The 27,614-nt window shown below is 46.8% G+C and overlaps 1 protein-coding gene across 2 annotated transcripts in view; it reads left to right on the top strand.

The window, feature by feature from the left end:
- ABTB3 (ankyrin repeat and BTB domain containing 3) overlaps window positions 1-27,614 on the top strand; it is a 261,565-nt gene that overhangs the window by 144,897 nt on the left and 89,054 nt on the right. For both annotated transcript variants that reach the window (XM_054574575.1, XM_054574574.1), the window contains exons 2-3: window positions 16,747-16,896; window positions 23,902-24,106. In XM_054574575.1, the coding sequence (XP_054430550.1) occupies window positions 16,747-16,896; window positions 23,902-24,106 (355 nt within the window). The remainder of the gene's footprint in view (window positions 1-16,746; window positions 16,897-23,901; window positions 24,107-27,614) is intronic.

The raw sequence follows: 27,614 nt of genomic DNA, 5'->3' as shown, positions 1-27,614 counted from the left end.
CCTTCCCTGCTGAGGGCCTCCTCTCCGCTGCATCCCTCTCCCTTTCCTGTATCCCGCCCCGTCAAGCCCCCCCCCCCGCCCCCCCATCATTCTTAATCAAGTCACGGAAAGACGGCATTGCAGGCCCCCTAGAGCCTGCAAAACAGGACTTTTCATCTCCATCTACCGCCCGGGGACTGTGAGGGACTCAGGGGAGCAGTCACTAACAGGGCGATGCAGAGTGGGAGAGGAGGCTGGTTGTCGCTCCTCCGGCCCCAGGAGAAGGCAGGAGGTGGCCAGGACCTCTTCGCGGGCGTCTGCGCTTCCAAGCACCCTCAGGAACGCCACCCTCTCTCCCTTGGTGACCAAGAAGAGGAGTGGAAGGGAGACAGGCCATGTTTTGCAGGCAGCAGAGCCAAATTGCACTTGGGGTGATTCCATTTTACCTCAGCCATTGCCTCCTGCTAGAGCAGCCTTGGGAGGAAGCCAAGCCCACTTCCAGTGGCTCAGCCACGCTGAGGTGTTCCTCTGTCCATGTGCTCCGGGCTGGCAGCAGCGGGACTCGGGGACCCAGCCTGACGGTGATGGCCCATGATGGCCAGACCAGATGGCGGGAGGCCTGCAGAGGGGGCCCCTGGCTGCGCCTGGCCCGGGCGTGACAAGAATGGGGTGCAGCCATCCCAGCATCCTGTCCCTGACAGGCACCAGAGGGACATCAGAGAGGCCAGAAGCGGCTGCCTCCTCCCGGGCTTAGCCAGGACCCCGCAGTCGCCTCTCAGGGGCCCCCCTCCATGAGTGCTGCCTGAACTTCGGGGAAGGCCTTCCTGTCTTCAGCTGCTACTTGAGGTATCAGGTCCCGGCCCCGCTGGGTGAGCCAGGCAGCGGCACCTCACATCATCTGTTACCAGCACCCATGTCCTGGGTGTCTGCGTTCCACAGCACCTTTGCCCAGGCCACGTAACTCTTCCTTGCCTCTGTTTTCTCATCTGCAAATGGGGATAATGATAGCAGCTACCTCACGTGGTTATTCCGAGGATGGAATGATATTAAACTCGAAGTGTTTAGAATGGCACATAGTGCTGCTTGAAAGTTAAATGTCAGGGCGGCGATGCTGCTGACGATGATGACGGCTCTGTCCCCACAGCGCTGCCATGGTTACTTTTACGGCTGTCTTGACTGCTGCGACTATTAATGCTGTCATCACTACAAGTGCCATTTGTCCTGGCACTACTGCCACGAGCAGGATAAATGCCAGGATGTACGTAACAATTACAAAGCTTTGGAAACCTGAATGGCCCCTCACCGAACTTCTACAGTGTTGATGTGGTGGTCAGGGTTTTGCTCGCCCTTGCTCTGCGCAACCCCCCCGCCCCGCCTTATCTGAGGCGCAGCGGGCTGCCTGCATTTCCGCCAGGCGTGGCCCCTCTACCCCGCTTTGAAACCCTCCAGCCAGACTAGCTGTTTCTTCCTTTATTAACTCCCTACCTTTTTAAAATTACACATTCCCAAAGAGTCCGCTCAAATGTCATCTGTTTGATGAAGTCGTCCTTGGCTGGGGAGAAATAAAGATGCAAAATAGGAAATCGGTTTTCAGGAGAAGTGGGGATTTTGGTATCGGTGTAGCAGTAAAGACTCCTAATTAGATGCTGAGAACGGGTCCTCAGGAGAAGCCAAGATCAGGAACCTGAAGCAACCAAATCTGTCTCGGAGTGGCTCAAATGAATCCTGCTGAGCACCTTATAATAACAAGAAACACTGGTTATTAAGCATCTCGTATGCACCAGACACAGGTCAGGTATGGTTACATATGCAGCAACCCTGTGCTGTTCTAGTCACCCCCTGCTTCATGGGGAGGGAAACTGAGGTACAGAGCAGTGCATTCATTGGGCCAGAGAGTTAACAGAGTTAATAAGTAACAAAGCCTGAATTTAACCCCCAGCAGCCTGCCTCCGGAGCTCAGATACCTACCCACTGCTGCGTCCTGGGGTATCACATTATTGTTTCTACTTCTGTTTCCCCTCCCATCTTCCCTTCATTCTGCTTTTTTGCCCCCTTTCTCCCCACCCCAGTTGGGATCAAAATCATCCTCTATTCACTAATTTATTAGTTCAGCAAATATTTTATGCCCACCTCCTGAAGATACAAAATGTATGGGTATATGGCAAGTAGAATGTAGAAGAGCTTCTATCATCCCCATCACCATCATCACCGCCATCCTCATCATCTCCATCTTCATCACCATCATCCTCACCGTCTACATCCCCTGCACAGTATCTGGCACTAAGAAGGTTTTCAGTGAATATTTTGTTGACTAATAGATGACAAGGCATTTCTCAAAATCACATTCCCGGGAGGGACAGCTTTTCAGTGTCAGAAAACTGATGCTCTGATTTCCTGAGTCCCCAGAGAAGCCATTTGCTACCTATCTCCCTCCCCCAAGACAGTGGATGCCCCTTTCTTCCCCAGGAAGTGGATTGTCCCCCTCAACTCTCTGACCCGCATGGCGGCAGCAGTCGCCCTCCTCGTGCCTGAGCCCGGAGCCCGGCCCTGCTCCGCGAGCCCTTCTTCTTGTTCACATCTGGAGGGCCTTGAAGCTGAAGCACATCCCCGAAGCAGAAGACGATCTTCAAGCAGCAACAGAAACGAAAGGGGCCGGGGCCGTGGGGAGAGCGGCACTGGCCCACAAGGCCACTGCGTCTATGAGCCGCAAGGAATGAACACCCAGTGTGTTTCTGAAAATAAATAGCAGACCGTGATCTGGAAGCAGAGAGAGGTGTGTCCGGAAGAACTGAGGAAGAAAGTTATGAGAAATGGCATCCTGTGATCATCTGTAGTTCTGCATTAAATGCTGGAATTTACCCAGAGGGGAACCGGCTAAGGCTGAGACAGATGTCCTGACTGAAAACAGAAGGGCTATGTTCCTTTCGGGAGGCTGCAGAGGAGAATCCTTTTCCTTGTGTTTTCCAGGCTCTCCAGGTTGCCCACAGTCCTTGGCTCCTGGGCCCCTCCCATCGTCAAGACCAGCTCTGACCTGTTGAGTCTTTCTCACGCTGTGTCACTTTGACATTGACTCTTCTGCCTTCCTCTTCTCCATTTAAGGGACCTGTAAGTGCGCCAGGGCCCCCTGGATAATCCAAGATAATCTCATCTTCAAGTCAGTTGATTAGCAAGTTACCTTAATTCCCTCCCCCGGCCATGTAGTTTGACACAGTCGCTGGTTCGGGCGATTAGGATGTAGACATCTTTGAGGACCATTATGTTGCCTGACACACAGTGTTGAGAATATAGGATTGTGTTCCGATTCTTTCAGAATTGGTCATTGAGACCTGGCACTGGAAATGGCTTTCTGTTATCCAGAAATGGAGTTAACCGAGTTAGTGTGATCTCAAGAGTGTTGTTTCACCTCTCTGGTTAAGCTTTGTTTTCTCATCCGTAAGGCAGAGTTTAACCGTAAGCTTTTGTAGTGAGGGAACGTGACTTTACCATCTCGTGCCCAGGGTCTGGCACATAGTAGGCACTCAGGAAACATTTGAGCTGATTTAGGGGGGGAGTTGGGTTTAGTGGCGTCTGACCCTTTCCAGCTTCCAAGGTCTGTGATTTGATGACTCACTGTCATCATTTTTTGATGACTCACTGTTCCATTATTTAGTGATGACCACTAAATAATGGAACACAAACTTTCCAAATCAATATGCCCATCTGTTCAGAAACTTCTCCCAGGTTAGAAGTGTGTCATTTTTATTGATTCTGTACACACATACATACAGTGAATGGATGGATGGGCAGCTGTGAATGGGGATGTGTGTATATGTATATCCATATGTGTGTGCATGCATATGTGTGTATGCAAACTTCTGATAGTAAGAATATTCGCCTATCTAGCAACTGGACTACCTGAACAAACACCTTTAATAAGTTGGTTTATGAATTTGCCCTGATAGGACAGGACCATTTCTTTGTTGTGGAGCCGGCTGCTGCTGAGGCCTGGCTCTTCTGCACTGAGCGGCCTTGGGTAAGGGAAGACCATTTGGATCCCTCCCACAAGACTGTGGTTTCCATGCTAAGGAACTGGCGAGGAAGGGTTAGGGTTGACTAGGTTGAATAATTTCAGAGGACGCTGGGACATAGGGTTTGTCCCTGGTTGCCTGGTGCCTCGCCGGGGCTGATTGGTACAGACAGGTAGTGGCCTAGAGCTGGGAACCTGATCAAGGACGCTCAGGATTGGCTGGTTTGCATCTGCAAGGCGCACCCACTGGCAAGTTGTCTGCTATGTCTAGAAACTGACTAACCCAGGATGAGCAGTCCCTAGAGGGTTAGCAAGGCCTAGGTGTCAAAACATCAGCATACAGAAAAATAAAATACATGGTGAATATAGTAGAGCTGTGTATGTAGGGGTTGGGGAGACAGGAAGGTGGAGAGGGAAGAAAATGTCTAAAGAGTCTTCTTGGTGGAAAAGGGCCATAATTTTTTTTTTTTAAAGCTGAGAAACATTGAGTTATATCTGGACTACTTGACATACTCCTTGGAAGAACTCCCGGAACAGGTGCTCGGAGGAAGCATGTCTCCAGAAGTGTCCTTATCCAGATGTGTATGCATAGGGCACCTCTTCGCCAGCGAGGACTGTTGCATGCACTTTGCCAGGGGCCCACGGCCTTGTCAAAAGAGCAGTACCTTTTAACAGCAGCAACAAACGAGAATTTAGAGTCCTCTTGCGGTTTACTTTGCCCTGTAATTAGCTGCTGAATTTAGCCTAATGGGATCCTAATGTTTTTAAAAAGCCAGTTTAGTCATCTTTGTACAGTAGTCTTCAATTAACACCCTCAATAGGTTCTGTGACTTTAAGCAAAAGGACGTATAATGAAACCAGTTTACCACAGGCTAGTTGGTAGAAACAAGAGTTACATTCCTACAGCATCTCATCAACATTATAACGGAACAACATAATTTGAGGACCTGCAGTATTTTCGATGGATTGTGAAAGCCCTATTAGTTATTTATATCAGTGTTTACATGCATAGCTGCAAGTGGCAGATTTAGGCATTTATGTGCCATTAACATCTGCTCTACGTTGACAGCAGCATTTAGCTAGCTCCCCACCTATTTGCCTGATCTTCTCCGCGCCTGTGGACACACAGAGCCCTGTCATTCTGTGCGGTCAACTGAAGAGTATTTCAACTTATTAAACATCCTGGCGAATAGTTCTCCACTCTATCATATCAAAAAAAGTGATAAGTTCTAGTCACCAGGTCGTTTAATTAAAAATAATCAGTCTTTGAGGACTTAGAATACAATTAAATATACGGAACACTAAAGCTTGGTTCAATACAGTTTAATTTTTCTGGGTTGATTCAGGATCTGACAGGCCTTGCGGACCTTGGTTATGAATATTAATGATCCTCATGTTCTTACTCTGCGGAAACTCCACCAGAAAGAGATTTCTAGCTGGAAGCCTGCCAGGCACGTGGGCTTCCACTGTAGAGGGTATGCTCACTGTTACCTGGATTTGGTCTCTAGCCATCCTGGGGATGACAAATCTGTGAGTATTTGTCTTTGGCATAAAATGCTCCGACAGCTGGTGTGAAATCTCTTCGCTCCTCAGCCCCCTTTTATTTCTCTAACAAGGAAAAAGTTGCAGTGGGGGTGTTACTGTGTTATTAACACGTTTTCTTAAAACTTATTAATCTCTTTTTTTTTCCACCAAGAACTCTACTCAGGAGTCATTCACCATTTCAACTTGTGTTTGTTAAGCAAGTTGCAGTGAGGCACAGTAGAATTAGAGAGTTAGCAACAGGGAAGGATACAGATAAATGTGCATTAAGGCACATAATGTATATTCAGATAAGGGACCCAGAGGTTTCTTAAATGGACATATACCTCCTTACCACCCCTACTGTCCTTCATCTCCTTCCTTCCCTTTCTAGTGCGATCACCTTCACCATTTGAACTATATTCAGATACTTAATGATTCAGAATTAAAGTTAATCTTGGAAAGAAACAGCTACAAATAGCCTCAATGTATCTTTTAAAAATAAAAGGCAAGAACTGATAGAACCGAAAGGAAAAAGAGATGAACCCGCTATTACAGTTGGAGACTTCAACACTCAGAAATGGACAGATCCAGCAGACAGCAAGGACAAGTTAATTCAACAGCACCATCAATCAGCTGGGTTTAATGGGCATCTATAGACTACTTCATCCAACAACAGCAGAACACACATTTTTCTTAAGCTCACATGGAACATTCACCAAGATAGAGCATATTCTAGGCCATGAAACATACCTTAGTAAATGTAAAAGAACAGGAAATATACTGTCTGTTTTCAGACCACAGTGAAATTAAGCTAGAAATCAATAGTGGAAAGATAGCTAGAAAATCCAAATACTTGGAGATTAAACAACACATTCTAAATAACACAGGACCCAAAGAAGAGATCTCAAGAGAAATTTTTAAAAATATTTTGAGCTAAATGAAATTGAAGGCACAACTTATCTAAATTTGTGGGGATAGTAAAGGCAGTGTTTAGAGGGAAACTTATAGCAGTGAATTCATATATTAGAAAAGAAGACCTAACATACACTTCTGCCTAGAAAAAACAAGAGCAAAATTAAATCCAAAGTAAGCAGAAGAAAATAAATAATAATAATTAGATCAGAAAGCAATGAAGTTTAAAACAGAAAAATCAATAGAGAAAATGAACAAAACTCAAAGCTGGTTGTTTGAAAAGATCAATAAAATCATATAAGTCTCTAGCCAGGCTAACTAAGAAAAAAATAGAGTGGACACAAATCATATATCAGAAATCAAAGAGGGGATATCACTACAGATCCCATGGATATTAAAATGATAGTAAATGAATACTATGAACAACTCTGTTTCCACAAATTTGATAACCTAGGTGAAATGGACCAATTTCTTGAAAGATGCAACTATCAAAATTCACAGAAGAAGGCATCTAAATAAGTCTGTATCTAGTAAAGGAACTGAGTCAACAATTAATAACCTTTCAAAACAAAAAGCACCAGGTTTACCTGGGCTCACTGGTGAATTCTACCAAACATTTAAGGAAGAAATTATACTAAATTTTGGACAGTCTATTTCAGAAGATAGAAGCAGAGAGAATATTCCCTAACTCATTCTATGAGGCCGGCATTATTGTAATACCAAAAATAGACAAAGACATTACCAAAAAAAAAAAAAGAAAAACAACTACAGCCTAATATCTTTCATGCATAGATGCAAAAATCTTCAACACAATATTAATAAATCTAATCTAATGGGGTAAAAAAATTATACCCCATTAACAAGTAGGATTTATCCCAAGTGTAAAACACTGGTTCAATGTTCAAAAATCGAATCATGTAAACCATCACATCAACAGATCAAAGAAGAAACATTATTAATTATATCAGTAGATGCAGAAAAAGGATTTGACAAAATTCAACACCCATTTGTGATTTAAAAAAAGAAAAAATTCTCAGTAAACTAACTAGGAATGGGGGGAACTTCCTCAATTTGATTTTTAAAAATCTACAAAAAACCTATAGCTAATATCATACTTAACAGTGAGAAGCTTGATGCTCTCCCTCTAAAATCAGGTAGAAAGCAAGGACATCCCCTCTCTCTACTCCCTGTCAACATCATACTGAAAGTCCTTGCAGATGCAGTAAGACAGGAAAAGGAAAAGAAAGGTACAGACTGAGAAGAAAGAAATAAAACTTTGTTCTTTGTTCGCAGGTGTCTTTGTTCACAGGTGACATGATCATCTATGTAGAAAAAAGAATCAACAAAAAACATGGAACTAATAAGTAACTATAGAAAGGTTGCAGGATACAAGGTTAATATACAAAGTTAATTGCTCTTCTATATACTAGCCATGCACAAGTGGAATTTAAAATTAAAAACACAATACCATTTATATTAGCATACCCCCCAGATTAAATACTTTGGTATAAATTTAACCAAATATGTACAAGATCTATGAGAGGAAATCTATAAAACTCTGATGGAAGATATCAAGGAAGAGCTAAATAAATGGAGAGATGTTCTATGTTCAAGGATAGAAAGACTCAATATTGTCAAGATGTCAGTTCCTTCCAACTTCATCTATTGATTCAACTCAATCTCAATCAAAATACCAGCTGGCTATTTTGTAGATAACAACAAACTGATTCTAAAGTTTGTATGGAGAGCCAAAGGACCAAGAATAACCAGCACACTATTGAAGGAGAAGGAAAAATTGGGGGCCTCATACTGCTCAACTTTAAGACTTACTATAAAGTTACTATAATCAAGACAGTGTGGTATTGGCCAAAAAAAAAAAAGGTAAACAGATCAAAAGAATGGAATAGACAGTCCATAAATAGACCCATAAATATATTCAACTGATCTTTGACAACAGAGCAAAAGTAATATGAGGGAGCAAAGATAATCCTTTTAACAAATGGTGCTGGAACAACTGGACATCCATATTCAAAAAAATTAAATCATTCGTTACCCTTTAACTTAGTAAAGGATGTTCCATTATATAAACAGAAGCTTGGATGGATGGATGGATGGATGGATGGATGGATGGATGGATAGATGGATAAACAGGTGGTTGGATGGATGGATTGATAAATGAATTTGGATTGCAATTATCCAAGGAGGATGCATAGCCACTTTGATATAGAGCAAGACTCTCCATTTTCCAAAAAGCTGGCTTCTCAGTATTTTGCCCTGGCCTGTTGACATATGTTAATTGAAATATCAGACTATTTCTTAACTCAAAACACTCTAACATACAACTTTCCTGTCAGTCACACCCAGGGCCGAGTTTCATCACCACTACATGACATTACGCTCACAAGTGTCACTGCTGTGCAGCCAGCAGGGGAGATGCTTGTCAGAGGATTTCCCAGGAGCCAGATGATCTCCAAAATCGGACCAGCCCCTGACATTTCCACAGCTATCCAAGACCCAGCTGGAAATCCCAAATACCACTTCACTTCTGGATGTTCTGAAATGGAGCCCTGAAACCACTTCGGAGGAGTCAGGGCCCAAAGCAGATGTTCACCAGCCCCGCAGGACCCCTGGCACCCCTCACTGCAGAGATGAGGAAAATGAGACAGTGAGGCTTTCTCTCTTCTTAAGCCCCCCCGGGAGATGGATGTTGCTCAGGACTCTATGGAAAAGTTGCAAGGATAATGCATTAAAGGCAGAACCCTCAGAGAAGGAGCGAGGGCAAAGGAGGTAACCAGCAATCTCTTAAGGATATGTAACAGTGCCCCCTAGTGACAGGGAAGGAAAGAGCGAAAGAAGCATGGACCACCAGGGGACTGGCACGGCAGGCGTCTCATTAGATGAGGTGGAGAGAGAGAGCAAGGAACTCTGCGTAGCAACTCCACTTGTGTGTCCAACGGGTCTCTCAAGTTGAGTCTGACTAAAACTGAACTGTTGATCTTTCCCCCAAACCCGAGCCTCCCACAGCGCTCCCCATTTCAGTAAATGCTAAATTCATCCTTTCAATTATATAGGTCAAACTCCTTGTAGTTTCTCTTCTGTCCTCTCTTTTTCTTATGCCCTACATCCAAGTAGCAACTCCCTTGGCCTTATGTCCACTTTATATTGAAAATCACCTTTGTACTGCCCCCACCATATCTACTTGAGATCTGCCCTGGTCACTGCCCCTGGTCTGTTCTCCAGCCACCTGCTGGAGTGACCCTCCAAAAAGATGGGACCACATCCCCCCCCCAATCTCCCACCCCTCCCCACCATCTCCCCGCTTAGAACACCGGAGGCACTCATTTTGCTCATTGTAAAACCCAAAGTCTAGAGTCACCCATGAAGCTCTACCCAATCTGCCCTCACCACGTCTCTGACCTTGTTGACTATTACTTTTGCCCTCGCTTTCTCTGTTCCTTCCTCCAAAAAACCAGGCCACCTCCCTCGAGGCCTTTGCCCTGACTGTCCCCTCAGCTGGCCTGCATTTCCTCCCAAGATACCAGCCTGGCTTGCACATTCATTTCCTTCCAGACTCCCTTTAAATGTCCCCTTCTCGGTGTGACCCGCCCCCCAGCCAGCACCCCCATCCTCCTTTCCTGCTGTATTTTTCTCCATGGCACTTACCACCCAACTGGCTCCATATTCTAATTATGTATGTGGAATACACATACCAAGATGGCGAGGATTTCCAGTGTTTTGCTACTGCATCCCAAGTGCCTAGAACTGCGCCCCGCACTTAGTGGATGCTCTGCTAAAACTCACTGGCGGGGTGAGTGAACAGACGGTGTTGCCCTCTGTTTCCTCACGGTCTCATAACAGTTGATTTTCTTACGTAGGCAGTCGGTATAGAGCGACACGACCGCCCTGCGAGCTCGGTGTGCCTCATGCCGTGCACGGCGCCTTGAGAACCGCATGGCTGCTCTGTGCCCTGCTCGCAGGACTGACACTCCCCAGCCCAGGTTTTATTTAGCTCCCATCACGCCTCAGCCGAACGGGGGAAATGGGGCTGTATCGGGCTCACGTGAGGAGGGCAGCTTGTGGGGTCATCTTGAGGCCCTTCCTCCCTTGTGATGACCCCCCTCTACCCTGTCCTTGCCTTCTCTGTCTGGGCACCCAGCAGGTACCTCGGGTACAGTTTTCTTGTCTCAAGATCCTCCATCCTGGACCAAAAGCTTCCTAAGCACAGCCTGCTGCTCTTTGAGTCAGGGGACAATGACTTGGGTCTTGAAGGATGAACATGAACTTGCTGGGCTCCCAGTAAAAATGAAAATAACATTGTGTAGAGGTAGGGGGTGGGGAGGAAATGGAAACAGTGAATGTAGACCACTCTTTCTAGAATATTGGCTGTGAAAGGGGGAAGAGAGAGACATAGTACCTGGAAGGTGAAGGTTCAGTTTTTAAGTTCAAACCCTTCTTGGCCCAAAGCCCAGGGTTCCCCATGGCTCACCCTGCCTCCCAGTCCAGCCTCTCTCCCACCTTCTGCCCTCTGCCCCCATCTGGCTTGCACCCTCTGCCCCAGCCTCTCTCCCATAAGCACAGCACATGCCTGTCTTCCTTGGAATGTCCTTCAATAATAATATCAGCAGCAGCATTTTTTATCGAGCTATTTATAGGGACCAAGAGTGACACATATTAACTCATTTGAACTTCCAGTGGCCCTGTAGGGACCACGCCACAGCCATTCTCATATTATCTGCAAGGAAACCAAGGTATAGGGAAGCTAAATGACATGCCTGAAGTGACATAGCTGGGAAGTAGCACAGCTGCGATTCAACCAGAGCATTCACTCACTGGGGCTCCAGAATCCACACCCTCTGAACCCTGCTGTGAGGCGTCTGCTTCCCCAGGCCCCTGCTCCAGTGTAAGCTGCCCTGGGAGGCTTCTCTGCTGCTCCAGGCTGGCCTGGGCCCACCCTGCTGTGCTCCCCACCTGGACCCCAAGCACACCTCCGCTCCTGTCTTTCTCCCGGAGCACTTCTGTGGGCAGTGGGTCTGTCTCTCCAGCCAAGCGGGAACCCCTGAGGGCAGGAATGTGTCTTGTTGTCTGTGGTCGGTGCTCAGCGTCTGTGGTGGAAGGAGAGCCATAGTGTCTTCACATCCTTTTCAGATCCACGCGTTTATCCTTCCTGGGTACTTTCAGCTCAACATCCGGGCATGGCATTAAACCGACCTCTGAAAATTCTCCATTTTTGTGTTTTCTCCCTTATTTCCTTTGATGATTTGGTTTCAGACTTCCTAAGAACTTTTTCTTTGAATATAATTCATTCTGAGGGGAAGGGAATGAGCCATGTCTGGGCTTATCCTAACTGGGGTACAGCATGCCTCTCCCAGACGAATGGGTTCGCTCAGGCTGCTCTGAATCTACTTCCGACTGACAAGTCTCAAAATCAAATGGTTGTGCAAACATTAGGGGGAAAAAATCTGATAACTTCGTATATTGTTTCTTAATAAATTTTACACTAACAGAGAGCCTTCTGGCATTGTGTTATTATTGAATTCCTAAATCTTGAGCTTCGAAGAACTTCACTTGGATTATTAGCAAGCATTTATCAATCCCCCTTTTCTGGGCCAGGTTGTCCATATATATTATCCCATTAGGGCCTCCCAATCACACTAGGAGGTAGATAGTATGAAACATTTTATAGAGGGAGAGACAGAAGCTCAGAGGAGCCAAATCCCAAGCCCCATGCCGCACAGCTGGGGGATGGCAAGGCAGGAAACCGAACCCGGCCGGCTCTGCCTGGAGCCTGTCCCAGGGCCGGTCCGCTGCACCCAGCTGCCGCCTTCCCATTTCTTAAAGCTGGGATCGATGCCAAGACCCTTCACTTTAAATTCTGGGATAACTTAGCAGAAAACAAGGTGTAGCTTGGCAGGCAAGGATCAGGCAGACTCTTCTTGCAGCCAGAGACAGACAAGGCACAGCCCAAGCCTGTGTGCAGGACGCCAAGATGTATGCGGCCTCCTCCTCCTCCACCGTCATCAAAGAGCGGAGGGCAGATGAGTGCTGATGGCTGTCTTGTTTGGTTTTCTCTTGGTGGGTAAATAGCGTCCAGGTCCTGTAATAGATGGAGACACAGAGAAAAGCTGAAAGGAGAGAAAGGATGGCAGAGGGTTATACTTGCCAAGAGGCCGTCCTGTGTACATGGGATGGTGGACATCTAGCAAGGCAGACGTGCACCCTGATTTTGCCCATCAGAGACAGAGACCAGATGTGGTTGGCCCAGGGGCCCACCCAGAGGAGCGGCTCTCGTGTGTCATGTTCTAAGTGACCTGACCAAAAGGTTGTCCTTCTCCGGTTGCACAAGATTTTAGAAAGATGATCCTCAAGACTATCTGAATCCGGACATTAAATAAACAAAACTGCTTATTTGTGGGCACAGGGTATTTAGCAGGCTCTTACTCTAGGCCAGAAGCTTTAATATATTATCTTGCTTAATCACCAAAACAAACCGGTGAAGTAGTTATTTTAAGCCCTCTTTGCAGACACAGAAGCTGACTGGGGATCTGGGAGGTTCTTTGTTTGGGCTACACAAGGGGCTGCAACTGGATTGGAGCTCAGCTCTGCCCGGGCCCACGGTCAGGCCCCGCCCGTGCTGTCCCACCTGTGGGACAGTCAGTCCCAGAGCAGGACACGTGGTCATAGCTGGGAATGTGGGCCTCAAAGGCATTCTGTAGTCATCATCTTTTGGGACCCACAGACCACCCCCTTGAGACTGTGAATGAACTTCCCCCTAGACAAACGCACAGCCCGCTCCAGCATAGGAGAATTTCAGGGAGACCGTGACCTCTTCCAGCCTATCATGCACCAGAGCTGATGATCACTTTCTCTCCAGGGGAATTATTCCCTTTAGGTCCAATCAAACTCATATTTGGCCCTTCTTTCTCCATGTCTTTGAACTTGAGTTTTAATGCCCAGGATGTGGCTGTCCGTGGCTCCATAATGGAAACTGGTGAGCAGTCCAAAACTGAAGCCTGTGTCTGACACCCAAATATGATGCTAGGACCTTTTTATTGACCTAGTTGATTGTTAGACCCCAAAAAAACCCTCTAGTGTATGTTATACTCCATCTAGGATCCTCAGAAGAGGAGGCAAGGAGGGAGGGAATAAATCCTCGTATATAATCTTTGCATAATAGTTCGATTTAGATTTTCCAAATCTCAGTAATCTAACTTTAAAAGCTTCTTTGAATAATTATGTTTTCACATTTAAATTTCATAGCCCTCTAAAAGAAGGAGGAATGATCCCAAGGGAAATTGTTTATTCTTATGATGAAACATAAAATAGTCTAAAGCTTTGTACACATTAACTGATTTCATCTCAGTTAACATATGCTGAGCACCTGCTATTTGCTCAGCACTTGCAAAATACTTTGATATACATTTTCTCATTTTATCCCTCCACCCCCAGCAACCCCATGAGGGAGACAAGGAATTATTGTCCCCTCTGTTTCATAGAAGAGGCCGTGAGGCCCAGAGTGGCTCTCTGGCCTGCCCAGGGTTAAACACTGGTGGGCAGTGATGGAGCCAGGGCTGAAACTTTGGGTTTTAGACTCCATATCCTGTTCGCTTATGTCCCAACCAATGTGTGAAGCAACATTTCAGATGCAGGCCTGGAATGAGAACTTGCTGCACCTAAAGCAAATACCAAGAAAGCAATCCTGCGAGAACACGGAGAGGTCATGTCTCCTATTAATTAGGCACTTTCATCCTTCCTACACTCAGGGCTCACTCTCGGGCCTCCTTTGCTGTGAAGCCCCCCAGACCACCACCCCGTTCCCTCATCACCAGAAACTTCAGGTTCCTTACCGCGCTGGGTCACAGCCATCTGGTACCATCCGCAGTGAGCTCTCCAAGGTCGTAAATCTCTGAATAAGAGCCACGGAATCCGGGACATCAGATGAGGAACTGGCCCAACATCCTTGCCAGAGCAATGTATACTCGATCTGGCCTCCGACCAAATGTCTGGGCCGGTGAACAAACAGGAGGAAGCAAAGATGACTCAGGGCGTCCCCAGCCAACAGGAGGATGACTCAGCAGCTCCGTGAAAGGGGACAGGCAGGAGGCCAGCCTTGGATGATGGGGATTTCTGTGAAGGTCTTGTCTTTCCTGAAAAGCTGAGGGTTGCTGAAGTGTGAGGATCACGTCCCACGCGGAGCCTCGCACGGCGCCAGGTAGCACCCAGTACGTGGTGACTCTGTATTGTCCCGTTAATGCCAATTTGTGCACTAGCACCATCCGCGGTGGTTTTCAAACTGCCCATCATGACCCAGTTGTGGATCACGAAGTCACGTTTGCAGACAGCATTTTTTTATGAATAAAATCGAAATCAAAAGAAAAAATAGAGTGCATCATGGGATAATAATAAGTGCCGGTATTATTTTCCTTGAAGTTTTTATTTTTAATGGAAAACATGACGAGTGCATGTATGTGTGGTGGTGTTAGCAGTCGGCGTACTGGGCCATCATACACAATTCGTTCTTATTCTGAATCCCGGTCAAACATGTTTGGAAAACGATGGTTAAAGAACAGCCTTTGGAAGAAACCTACCTGACCAGTTTCCTGATTATAGGAACACTGAAATCGAATCATCCTTTACATCGTTCATCTGTTTATTCATTATTCATCCCCAAAAGGTCTTTTGTAGTTACCTTTCCTGTTGTATCAGCCTGTTAGGTGTGGAGCTGAAACATCCAGGAAAAATGACTGGCTCAGTCTGGCTGGAGCCACTCGTTTGGCAGCATGGGCCAGAAGAGGTATATGGCAGGTGCCCCCTCACATCTGCCTGTCTTCAAAGGAGGAACCTTTGTTTGCCGAGTTTTTGCAGTACCAGGAGTATGAGGAGTGGGCTTGAACTACTGACCTTTGTATCCTGTTTCCCCTCACCCAGTGAGTTGCCTTAAATAACTTAGCACCTGTATATTGATACTACCCTATCGTTCCTAAATTATTTTATCACTGCCAGTCTTATCTCTTCGGTTACTTCATAAACTACTCAAACACAATTTGTGTGTGTGTGTGTGTGTGTGTGTGTGTGTGTGTGTGTGTGTGTCTTCAAATGCCTAATGGGGTTGGGAATACAGCAGGTACTAACTGCTTCCTGTTTATTGACAACTACTCATTGTTCAGGTCCCTGCTAAGACATGCCTTCATTCCTCATTTTCTCCTACCACAGAGCATTTATCATATGGCTTTGTATGTGTGTATGGCAGTCTGTCTCCTTTGCCTAGGGCGTGAGCCCACTGAGGATAGGGAGTTTATGTTTTCTGTCCATCACTGTGTCCTCGGTCCCTAACACAGCACAATGCCTGCCTTGTTCTTTGTCCCCTCAAGGATTGGCACTTGATAGGTGTATCTGCTAGTTATCACCATCATGATGCTGAATAACAAACAACCCCACTATCTCAATGACATACCAAATTAGCATCTGCTTTTGTGGGGCAGCTCTAAGCTTTGTGATGGTACTGGACTTGCCCTGTGTGTCTCTCACCCTCCTCAGACCAGCAGGCTATCCAGGGCATGTTTTTCTCGTGATGATGGCAGAGGCACAAGAGAGCAAGTTCAGCTGCACAGGTGCTTGCAAGGCCTTTAGTTCCGTTGTGTTTGTGAACATACCTTCGGCCAGAGTGAGTAGTCAAGCCCAAAGTCAAGGAGTGAGGAAGCACACCTTGCCTAGGGAGGCTCGGGCAGCGAAGGCGACAGTGAACACTGTCTGCCTCACCTACCAGAGCGAGTGCTGGTGTTCTCGCTAAGTGTTCACGGAACGGAAAGGTGGGGAAGAGGATAATTGGATTCCAGGGATTTCCACAGGGACTCTTTGCCTCCTGACATTGAGCTCCACAGAAAAAGCCAGAGCCTTATCTAACAGATAACAGCCCAGCCACCTGGAGTTAAATTTGTTGGGCTAATAAAGCAAGTCCTCAGAAATGACTGCCAGCAGAGGCTCTTCCTGCAGGACACTCAGGGACAGCAGCTGGAGCAAGTGACCACGGGTTTCCCTTGAGGCATCTCTGAGCAGCTAGAATCCTGCTCTGTTTTGTGTCCTTTGGAAATGTGCACACAGGCAAATGCCCACACATTTGTTAAAATGAGCAGGTCAGGACCTTGAGAAAACATTTTAAAATGGCTCAACGTTATTTCTGAAAGGAGTCTGGTGCCTCGGTCGTCACGGTGGCTTTGTGGCAACAACCTCGGTGTGGTTTGAGGCTGGGCGAGGCGGGGCGCCCCTCCTTCAGTTAACTGGACGGTAACAACCTGTTGTCCTCTCACCCTCTCTCCCGCTGACTGCAGGAGTGCTGTGCCTGCCGGACAGCCTGAATCTTCACCGAGACCCGCAGCGGTCAAGCAAGCCGGGAGAACTGCCCATATTCAGCCAGTCGGAGCTGAGGACCATCGAGCAGTCCTTGCTGGCCACCCGCGTGGGCAGCATCGCAGAACTGAGTAAGTGGACACTGGTTCTCCCGCCCTCTCTGCTCCCGAGGTGCCGCTGCCCACAGGGCAGTGCTTTGTAACCAGCCAGGGGACAGCTTTCATTGAACACCAGCCATGTGTGTAACGGTGCCGTGATGGCCGCGGGCGAGACGAGGGTTCTGCAGTCAGGCGACCTGGTCGGTTCCCTGGCCCTGCCACTGACGGAGGTCAAGTTCCTAACCTTCCCTGAGCCTCAGTTTCCTAAAAGAGAGAAAATAATAGTCCCTCACTTAGAGCATAGTTGTGATTCAATGAGCTAATGCCCATAAAAGAGTTTGCCACATGCCTGGCGCACAGTGAGCATTCTGTAAATGGTGGCTGTTCCCTTGATTTTCGCAATAGGGTTTCTTTAAAGCATATATTGGCTCACATCTGTCCCCATCGCACCCAGAGGAAAAACCAAAGTTCTCAAAATCGCTTCCAGGGCCCCCACCCATGTCGCTCAAACATCTTCTCCCACGGCCCCCTGTGACCCACTGAACTTCAGCCACCTGGCCTGGGTCATTCCTTGAACATAGCAAGCATATGATCAAGGCCTTTGCGCTTACTGTTCCTGCCTCCTGGACCACTCTTCCTCCAGATGTCCGCGTGGCTTGCTCTCACCTTGCAGTCTCACCCAAATGTGACCTTCTCCCTGAGGCTTTCCCTGGCCACTCTTTAAAATGATGACCCCCTGCGGACATTGATCCCCTTCCCTACTTTACCTTTCTCCCCAGCAGTTACCCTATGGCATACTCTATTTTTTTGTTTTTGTTGGTTTTTTGTTGATATACAGTTCACCTAGTTACAGCATACAATTCAATGATTTTTAGTATGTTTCCTGAGCTGTGACTACCATAACCACAATCAGGTTTAGAACATTTCCATTCATACCTCGAAACCTGATAACCATTAGCAGTCACTGCCCTTCCCTCAGTCACATCCTGCATTGCACTCATTTATTTTTTTTAATTGCCCCTCTCTCCCTACTGCAATATAGTCTCATGGACAGTAGAGATGTTTGTTTTGTTCAGTGATGCAACCCCAGCACCAAGAATACTGCCTGGCAATAGTAGGTCCTCAGGAAATACAAAATATGGGGGCCGGGGGGAGACAGAGAGAGGTAGAGAGAGGGGAGGGGTTGTGAAGAAGATGGAGATGCCCTGATGTGAGCAGTGGCATGTCATGCTTGTGCACTCTTAATTTAGGGCTGTGCTCTCTGAGCCTGGCCAGCCAAAGCAAAGTAAATCCGTAATTACTTATGAACCCGTTGACTGTCAAAAGGCTCAGCTGTGTGTTAGTTCCTGGTGGCGCTAGAGCATTGATCTCAGAAACACTTGGGTTATGTTAAAGTATGAGTTGGTGGGGGAGTCTAGAAAATCCTGAACTGTGAAGGCTTTCAGGATCCAGAAAGTGTGGGCCTCTTCCCATGAAAATTCCCTGTACACCCAGGACAGGCAGGCACCGTCCATTCAGCACAGGGCGCCTCTGGAAAGCACAGTACAATAGTAGCTGATTCAAGCCGTAGGGGGTCCTTACGGTCGCTAGAGCAACTTTCCTGCACCTGAATTTGAAAATTACGTTTCCTTTCTCATCAAACCCCTAAGGCCGTGAGATGCTCCAATCACAGGGGCTTCCCATTACCAGCCAGTCATGTGATTTTTCTTAAACTTTTGGGTGCCATGAACCCCTTTGGCAATCTGATGGACTCTGCCTCTGAATATTTTTAAATGTATAAAATAAAGTGCCTGCATTGACAAGAGAAACCAATTACACTAAAATTTTCATCTAAATTGCGGTATAGTGTTCTGTGCTTTTTTGCTAGTACATTAACGAGAGTGAGCAGCAGCTTGGATGACCCCATTATTTTGAGGTGTGCAAAGATATTTTGAGACATCTGCAACAATTGGAAAAGGATGAGGAAATGTCTGCATTTTAACAGTGCCCCGGGATTCAGATACAGAGCATCCAAACAGAACCCTTGGGGAAACATCACTCGAAGTAGAAATGCCAAGACATGCCTACGACCCTGGAAATGCAGAGGCTGGCTACTGTGCTGGGGACATGTGCGTAGGCATCACCTGGGAAAAGGCCACCACTCTACCTCGTCCACACACTCTGTCCCCTGTGGTCTCAAAGGTTTGTCTTGGGATACCTTAGTGGCCCCTCTCAGCCATGTCTAACACCTGGGCTGGAACTCTGCTTAATTCCAGAGCTCTCCTAGAAGAAAGGATTTGCTAAACAAATCTGCACTTCACCTAAGCAGGCAGTCTGCAGGAGCGGCTTGCCGCATAAATTGTTTTTAAGGACAATTTGCTCTGCAAATTAAATGCTGTCATTGTGGTTGAATGTTGACTTTCGCATATGAATTGTTGGCACACAAATGGGTGCTGCTAATTACCAATGGGTCTTGTACATTCATTAAGCAGGCCCCATAGAACATATGCGAGGAAGCATGTTGATAAGCTACGTGGGCGACTGAAGATAATAAAATTGCCTTCTTTTCTGATCTGACTGTAATTTAGACTGGATTGCACTGTGGTCTGAATCAATACAGCCTTGCTCTCTCTGTGTACATAAAGAGCTGTTCCTCATATTCAAAGGTTACTCTGCCAGTGTGGATTCTAGACACAACTGTTTTTCCGGCAAAGACGAGGTGGAGAGAAATTGTTGCCAGCCATCCCTGCTGTTCTAGAATCAGGCTGTCCAGGCTCAAGGGCAGAGCCCCTGACCATGACCTTCTTAAGAGCCAATAATAATGACAGCAGCGGCTGATGCTGTTGAACTAAGGAACTATGAGAAATCTATAGGAATCATCTCCAATGTAACCATTATGGTCCACACTGATATGGGAATGGAGGTGAGAAGAGAATCAACAACTTGTCTAAGATCAACCACACCTGTGAGCTGAAGGACTGGAGCTTGAAGCTAGGTCTCCAGGCAGAGCTTCCCCACCTCAACACTAGACAAGGCTCCTCCTGGGGGACGCCCAGCGGCTGTTTCTACATGTGACAGGGGACAGGAGAGCCCCGCTCTGTAAGATCAGGGAGTCGGTCAGGTCTGTGTTCCTTCCAGCCAAGGATCTGAACTTAGCTCCGCAGGGTGCACGGGGGACGCTTTCCTGGAAACTAAATTGGAGATGCGAAAATTCACAAAGATTCGTCATCAGGCACCCAGATGGGGCTCCACCCGGGCCGGCTGAGACTTCGCCTGACACCCCCTGCCTCTGTCCTCAGAGCATCGTATTAAAATCCAGAACTGCCTTAATCAATGGTGACGCCCAGAGCCATCTTTGTCCAGCCTGTTACGGTTTGCGGTGAAAATACATCCACTATTTCTGGAGCCCCTACTGTGTGTCAAGTGCTTTACATACATTAAAGGTATTGTTCCCATTTCACAGGTAAGAAACCTGAGACTTGGAAGGATAAATGCCTGGCCCAAGGCAGAGTCATAATTTAAACACTGATGTTTCTTTTTCTGCTCTGCTGTGCTGTAGGTTCCAATTTGAGTAGAGTAGAGTAGGTTCCAGTTCCACTTTGCCTTCAATTCCACTGACCACCTAACACATGGCCCATAGCTTGGGAAATACCTGTTGAACGTCACATGAGTGTATGAATGACCCACAGTGAACTGATCTGCGGGGAGAAAAAAGCTGAAGAAAATGCTACAGATTAGGGAAACTCTTTATGAGACTTCAGTAAAATATTAAATACTCTGTTGGACTGAATTTTGAACTCAAGAGAACCAGAACTGTACCTCTGTATGCCTGAAATATTTGAATGAGAAGCTAATCATTCCAATATTTTTAAATCAGAATACCACAGCGGTCTCCAAACTGACACAGGCTGGTGACTCTTTAACCGCAAGGGCTAGGACATTTGCAAGGCTATGTGCTGAACTTCACGACTGACTTGGCATCTGGCGGACTGTCCAAGTCTCCTTCCCTGAACCAGCATCTGAACCATGTCTGGGGCAATCGTGGCCACCCAGTCCCCCAACCGAGGCCGCTGGGAAAGCCGAAGCCCTGGGTTTTCTCGCTTTTGAACGAGCTTGCCTCTGCATTTGGTCCCATCTAATCCCGCGTTCATGTCCTCCGAGATTTTGCCTCCACTCTCCTGTCAGACATCCCAGTCTGGCCCCCGCCCCCGCTCCCAATTAACCCCCATTGGACAGCCATCAATTATAGTATAATTGCTTTCTGTTGTTTAAAGGGGAAAACTGAGGGCTTCGTTTAAAAAATGCCTCTTCCTGTTCTCTTTTCACACTTAACTGTGAACTTGTTGCTCCCACTCAATGAGGCAATCAAAACAGGGCCATTAATTTACAACTGTGTGAAAAAGGGTTTCTGGGTCGTCTTTCCAATGTGCCACCAGAAAAAAAAAATAAAGACACAAAACAAAACAGCCCCTACTGCTTGGACAAGAGGTCTCTCTCCTTGTTTGAAATGCAGACAGGCTCTTCCAAGACAGGCCACAGCCCACTGCCCTCCAACTGCCCGGCTGTGGGAGGTTTTGTAAGTGGTAGCTGCCCGAGGCAGGGAAGAAAGTCAAGGGGCTGTCTAAGCTCAGGCTTAGACAGAAGGAGCCCACCTTGCAAGGTGTGCACTTTGTCCCAGGACAGTCACATGGGCATGCGGGAGGGTGGCTTAGTCTGAGATGCACTGATAGTTTGAGCCTGGCAGGTTAGAGCTGCATTTCCCAAAGGACAGCACATAGATGGTTGTAGGTGATACAGGAAACACCTTTAATTTTTCATTGCTATGAATTTTTTCACTTTTGCGTTATTTTGTGACAGTTCTCCCGGTCTTCCCGCATTACTCTCCCCTGGCCTGCCCACCCCCGCTCCCGCAGTCCACGCGCACCCTGTTGTCCTGGTCCACGGGTCCTTTACACGTGTTCCTTGCGTAGGCCCTTCCCCTTCTTCCCCCCATCTCCTTCCCCCTCCCCCACTGGCCACTGTGTGTCTGTCCTTGTTTCTCTGCCTCTGTTTCTATAGTGCTTGTTTGTTTGTTTTGTTCAGTAGGTTCCTCTTATAGGTGACATCATACGGAATTTGTGTTTCGCCGCCTGGCTTATTTCATTTAGAAATTGCTATGAATTTTTTATGAGTACAAGAAAAATATTGGTTTTCCATTTACAGCACTGATAGGAGGTTTCCTTTTAAAGTGAATTTATTTGTGGTAAAGAATGAGCCAATTTAAAGAACAATATTAAGTAAATAAATTGTACCTGCAGCACGCGGACGGGAGAGAAGTCCTGAGGGTGATTCCCAAATGGCCGACGTTTGGGAAACCTGGTCATAGGTGGATTCTCAAGTAGGTTTCTAGAGCCGAACTCCTGCTGCCCAGACTCAGGGCAGCTGGTTACGAGCCATTTATTGTGTTGGGTCCATGAAGCTGGCCGGTGAAGCAGCAGGTAGCATGTACAAAAAGCAGGGTTTAAAGCGGAGCTAGTGATGGCGGAGTCCCTACACCAGCGTCATCGCCCATGGCCAGCCCTGCTCGAAGACACCCTCGGGACCTCTGATGCAGGGGCCAGGCTGATGCGAGTGGTGATGGCGGCGGCGGTGGTGATCGTGATGATGATGTTGGTGGCTTTGGTGATGGCGGTGATGATGGCAGTCTGTGTCCAGAGAGCGCGTCTCCAACCACGTATACGACGCTGCTCCTTTGGAAACAGGATGAGGAATGAATCGTGGTCTCTGCCCTTGAGGCTCAGTAGACGTGCGGACAATTAACTGGGAAACGTGACAGAATTAAACAAGTAATATGTTAGACTTTATTAGCAGATGCTGTGGATACACAGGGGAAGGGGAGATTGATTCCAACTGGGGGCGTTCTGGAGGGCTCCATGGAAGAAGAGGCACTGGAGCATAGCTTTGAAGGTCTTCGGTAGCTGGGAGAATGAAGGAAAGGGCGCTCCAAGGTGTGGAGGCAACAAGAACAAAAGCAGGAAACCTGGAAGTGCAGGGCGAGCTGAGTGAGGCTCAGAGGAGATGGCTGGCCCGCCAGAGGCAAAAGGCTCCCCGGTGTCTTAGAGACCAGAGAGGTGGCTCAAGGACCCTAAACACAGCCCCTCTTCTCTTCTCCACGCCTTTGGATTTTTCTTGTTTTGAGCTTTTTTATGGGAGCTCTCAAGAAAAACAGATGGGAAAGTGAGTGCACTCCAAGTGGACCCTAGATGGAAGGTTCGAGAAGTAAACACTGCCTCAGTAAGCTTATTATTCTGATAATAGCAAGTAGTGCAGGCCAAAATTCAAAATTCAGAAACTACAGAAAAGTTGGATATGAAAGAATATCATCCACAATCCCGCTAGGCAGGCAAATCCTTGGTCAACATTTTGATACTTTTTTCTGGTATTTACTCAGTGCATAGTTTTTAAATCACATAATCCTAATCACACTGTATGCAATTTTGAATGTCAATTTTTTCCCACTTACCATTTTAACATAAGGATTTTTTTTCATTTTATTGCATCGCTATGTAAACATTTTTAATGACTTTTTAAGTTTATGATTTTATCATGTGGATGTACCAGAGTTTATTTAACCACAGTTTATTTCTAAACATTTGTTTCTTTGTCAATCTTTGGACCCTGTAAATAAGGTTTGGGTGAAAATCCTTGTACATGAAGATTTTGCTGCATTTTGGATTCTAACATCGGGACGGAGTCCCAGAAATGGAATTACTAACTCAAGGGTAAAGAACATTTGTTAACACCTGGGCTACATAATACCTAATACCCTTAAGGCAAACTTGGAGCTGGGCAGGGCTGCACTGGGCTGTCTCGGAGAAAAGAACTAGGTCAGTGCGGGGTAAAGAATGCGGGCATGAGGGTCAGACATACCCGGGCTGAAATCTGTCTGTGCCTCTAACCTTGTGACCGTATGTCTCAGTGTCCTTGTCCATTAAACAGGGTTTCTCAACGATCTTCAGGCACGTCTTTTCTGCAAGTCTTTGCTTCCTGAAGGACCTGAAATCTTATTTCTGTCTACAGGTGACCTGGTGTCCCGAGCAATGCACCACCTGCAGCCCCTCAATGCCAAGCACCACGGCAATGGCACGCCCCTGCACCAAAAGCAGGGGGCGCTCTACTGGGAGCCTGAGGCCCTATACACCCTTTGCTATTTCATGCACTGCCCGCAAATGGAGTGGGAAAATCCCAATGTGGAGCCTTCCAAAGTCAACCTCCAGGTGGAAAGGTAAGACTTGCCTTTACCTTGCAAAAGAGAGGAGCTCCCCTCTGGCCAATACCACCCTGTGGTGGCAAGATGGGCACTGCCTCTGTGGACGTGCAGGGGTGGAGGAGGGGAGGGACGCCGGGATCAGAATTGCCCAGCTCCCAGAAATTCCCTGGAGGGGTCCAGATGGGAATCATGTGCCCTCAGAGGGGACCTGAGACCCTGGTGGAGCCTTGGAAATGGGATTTCGTAGGGCCAGTCCTGTTCCAGGTGAAATCTGGCCTGGGTGAGAAGAGCAGGTCTGCAAATTCTGGAGGGGTGGGAGCCTCGGTGGTGCGAAGGGCTTCCTTGTGAAGGCAGATTCAGGGGATCCCTGCTCCTTGGGTCTTGTCTTCATTTTATCCTGGCTGCCGGGGACCTCCCAGGGGCAGGGAGGTTGGACCATAAATTCCTGCTCATCTAAAGTGGGCCATGCAGGGGGGCGGGAGGAAGCAGACTCCTCGCAGGAAAGGAAAAGCAGGAGAGAAGGAAGGGAGAGCTTCCCGGAAGAGGAAGCTCCGTCTCACCTGGCTTCTGCGGCTCCTTGGCACCATTCCTCTGCTTTCCTGTGCCTCAGTCTCCCTGTCTGTCAACCCGTGGCTGAATAAGTGGTTCCCAGGTTCCCTTCCATCTGGAAAACCTGAGGGTTCTCTGAGGACGATTTCATCCTCTCAGAGTCAGGGCCTCGGAAACCCCCCTCGGGGGCGGAGGCTGCGTAGAGGCGTTCCCCCTTCCTCTGGGGACAGGGCTACAGAGCCCATCTCCCCACAGTGTCCATGAGTCAGATCCCTCCTCCACGTGGGCCTCTTTACTCCAACTGCTGTAGTAGTGATGCCCATTTATCAGAACAGTGGTTGAGACAGCGAGCTCTGGAACCCAGACTTCTGGGCTCAAATCCAGGCCCTTCTAATTCAAAGCCAGGGGGTCTTGGGAAAGGGTCTTAACCTCTCTGTACCTCAGTTTCTTCATCTGCATAACAGGGCTATTAAGAGTAATTCCTTCCTAAGGCTGTTTGAAGATTAGGTGAATTGAATAACGCAGCACATAAATGTTCACTTTTTTATTGTTTTGGGTATTAACTGCATGTAGCTAAGAAACTCCCATTTGAGCTCAGTGCAGTTTTCCTTCCTCTGTTAAATGTTTCCAAGTTGTTTTGAAATTCTCATTGGTGCTCTCTGTTCCTGCCAAGATGGGTTAGGACTTAATTGGGCTCCTTCACAAAACCACATCTCTCGGCTTCTGGTTATAGAAAGAAGATGGAGCCTGGGCTAGACAGAAGTTGCCTTTTTTTTTTTTTTTAAGAGTCCCAAATTAGCATTAATATTTCACTCCTGTCTGGCGTTGACTTAATCAGGGGATTACTCAGGTCTCCTGCTATCCAGGCCAAATCAGTGAGTACCCTGTGCCTATTTTCATGTGCCAAACATGCCCAAGATGAGAGATGGCAAAATGTCCATGGTCCCTGGGCAGAAAATACCTCAGCCAGACACACCAAGACTCTGCTTTCTGTGAGTGTGAATGCTGAGAGTGGAGAGAACAGAAACCATTGGCCTCTGGGGAACCTCGGTCTTTAGCTCCCCCTCCCCCACCACCCACTGCCTGTACAACAGCATATTTTCTCTGACTCACCCCCATCACGTCACCTTCAGTCCGCACCTCTCAGCAGACGTCTCCCTCTCCATCTCCAGACAGACATCGCCGCCTCTGAGCTCCATTCCAGGAAGACCATCTAAGGGTTCCATACTTTCTAGGACAAATTTTAAAGAGGATGAGCCACAAGGGATGGCAGAGTAAAGAGAACATGTCCCAGTATTTGTTGGCGTCACTTATCTTGGTCTTTCCATCCCATTGTGGTTGAATTTTCAGGCAATAACACAACACGAAGTGAAACTTGTCCTATTTTATTTCTGTTCACTTTGGTCCTCTGGAAAGAGCATGGCTTTAGGAGTCAGATTGACCTCTGAGGTTGGGTTCCACCTTTGCTTCTTCTAGCTCTGAGACCTTGAACAGGTCATTTCAGCTCTTTGAAGCTCTTTTCCTCAGGGGTAAAATGAGACTAAGACCAGCCTCGTGGGACTGGCATCAACAATGAATTAGATGTTATAGCTAAGACATCGGTGCCATGCCTGGTACGAGGGGACGCCCCCTCTTCTCCCCACCTCCCAAAAAGTAGCTGATATGCTCTTTTCTTGTTGTTGTTCAAAAATACTGGTACCATTGTCCCAACAGAAGCCTGTGTGTGATTCCTTCTAGACAAAATCTACTTCTTCCTGTTCCCTGAAGGACTAGGCATTGGTGTTTAGCATCTGAAAATACACATTTCCTTCGGAGAAGAAAAAGCCTCTAACTGTTTTAGTCAAGTGTTTACATCAACTCCATACCAAAACCTCCATCAACGAGAAATTTCCAGTGGGAGATAGAACTCGAATTGGGAGTTGCTTTTCTGTCTCTCTTTCTGTCTACTTCTCCCCCACCCTCACCATCAAACATTTCCTTGACTCTTCATTTCTATTCTGGCAAAGTCAAGTAGGGCCACAGTGCTTAGATGATTCTCTGCAAGTCTAGGAGTTCTTCCAGGAATGGGGGCTCAATATTAGTATGCTTTTGTTCATGCCCATCAGAAAGCCTGAGAAATATTTGTTGACTGAAATACGGATTGTTTTGTGCCTGAAACTATTTCTCCTTGTCAGAAGAGCCTTTCTTGGCTAGAGCAATTGGCACGAGGCCCACATGCACCATTCTACTCTTTCATGTGGGCACAGCTTTAGAGTTGCTGCATTTGCTTTGGATAGTTTCATTTTTCGCTGTGGGATTTTGAAGAAATTCAGTGCCAGCATGAAATTTCTATAATTTAAAATTTTCCAGAACCTTGGCTAGTATTTTTTGAGCTTCTGAAATCTTTCAGTTACCTCAGATACTTTTATTTTTCTAAAAAGCTCAGATAAATTTTTGTAAGATTATAATTAGGGAATATTTACTTTCCAAATAATAATGATAAATGTAAACACCTTAATTTTGATTGTAGGGGCCACTGAGGCTGCTACTTTTAAATGGAATCATCACAAACATATGACAAGATTTTCTTCCCCTCTATCATTATGGGAAATATCAGTGACTCCTAGATGCATTTGTCCATGGGTGATATAGTAATTTGTTGCCACAAAATGAAAAAATAGTAGGATAATAGAAGCATTTTGTTGCCCAATGTAGGTGGTAATGCATTAAAGGCACAGATCAGCTTCACCTTGAAGACTAGACAATTAGGTAGTTCTGCTCTACCCCAGTCTCCCTGAAAACAAACCAGAATTTATACCTAGGCGGTAGCAGTTCTCAGTCCCTATGCAAGAAGAGCTATACAAATAGACATGGCAGACTGTCTACTAGGGTAATCTCAACCACAAACACAAGTATACCATCACCAGTCAACTATTTGAGGAAAACTAATGGGAAAAACAAAATAGTCTTAACAAATGGAAGAAGTGATACTTGA

This window comes from Pteronotus mesoamericanus, unplaced genomic scaffold (assembly GCF_021234165.1).
Source record: "Pteronotus mesoamericanus isolate MK-2021 breed Mesoamerican mustached bat unplaced genomic scaffold, CSHL_Meso_final contig_263, whole genome shotgun sequence".
NCBI classification, from domain to species: Eukaryota; Metazoa; Chordata; class Mammalia; order Chiroptera; family Mormoopidae; genus Pteronotus; species Pteronotus mesoamericanus.
Note: the sequence above shows the minus strand (reverse complement) of the source record. Positions and strands in the feature narration are given on the sequence as shown.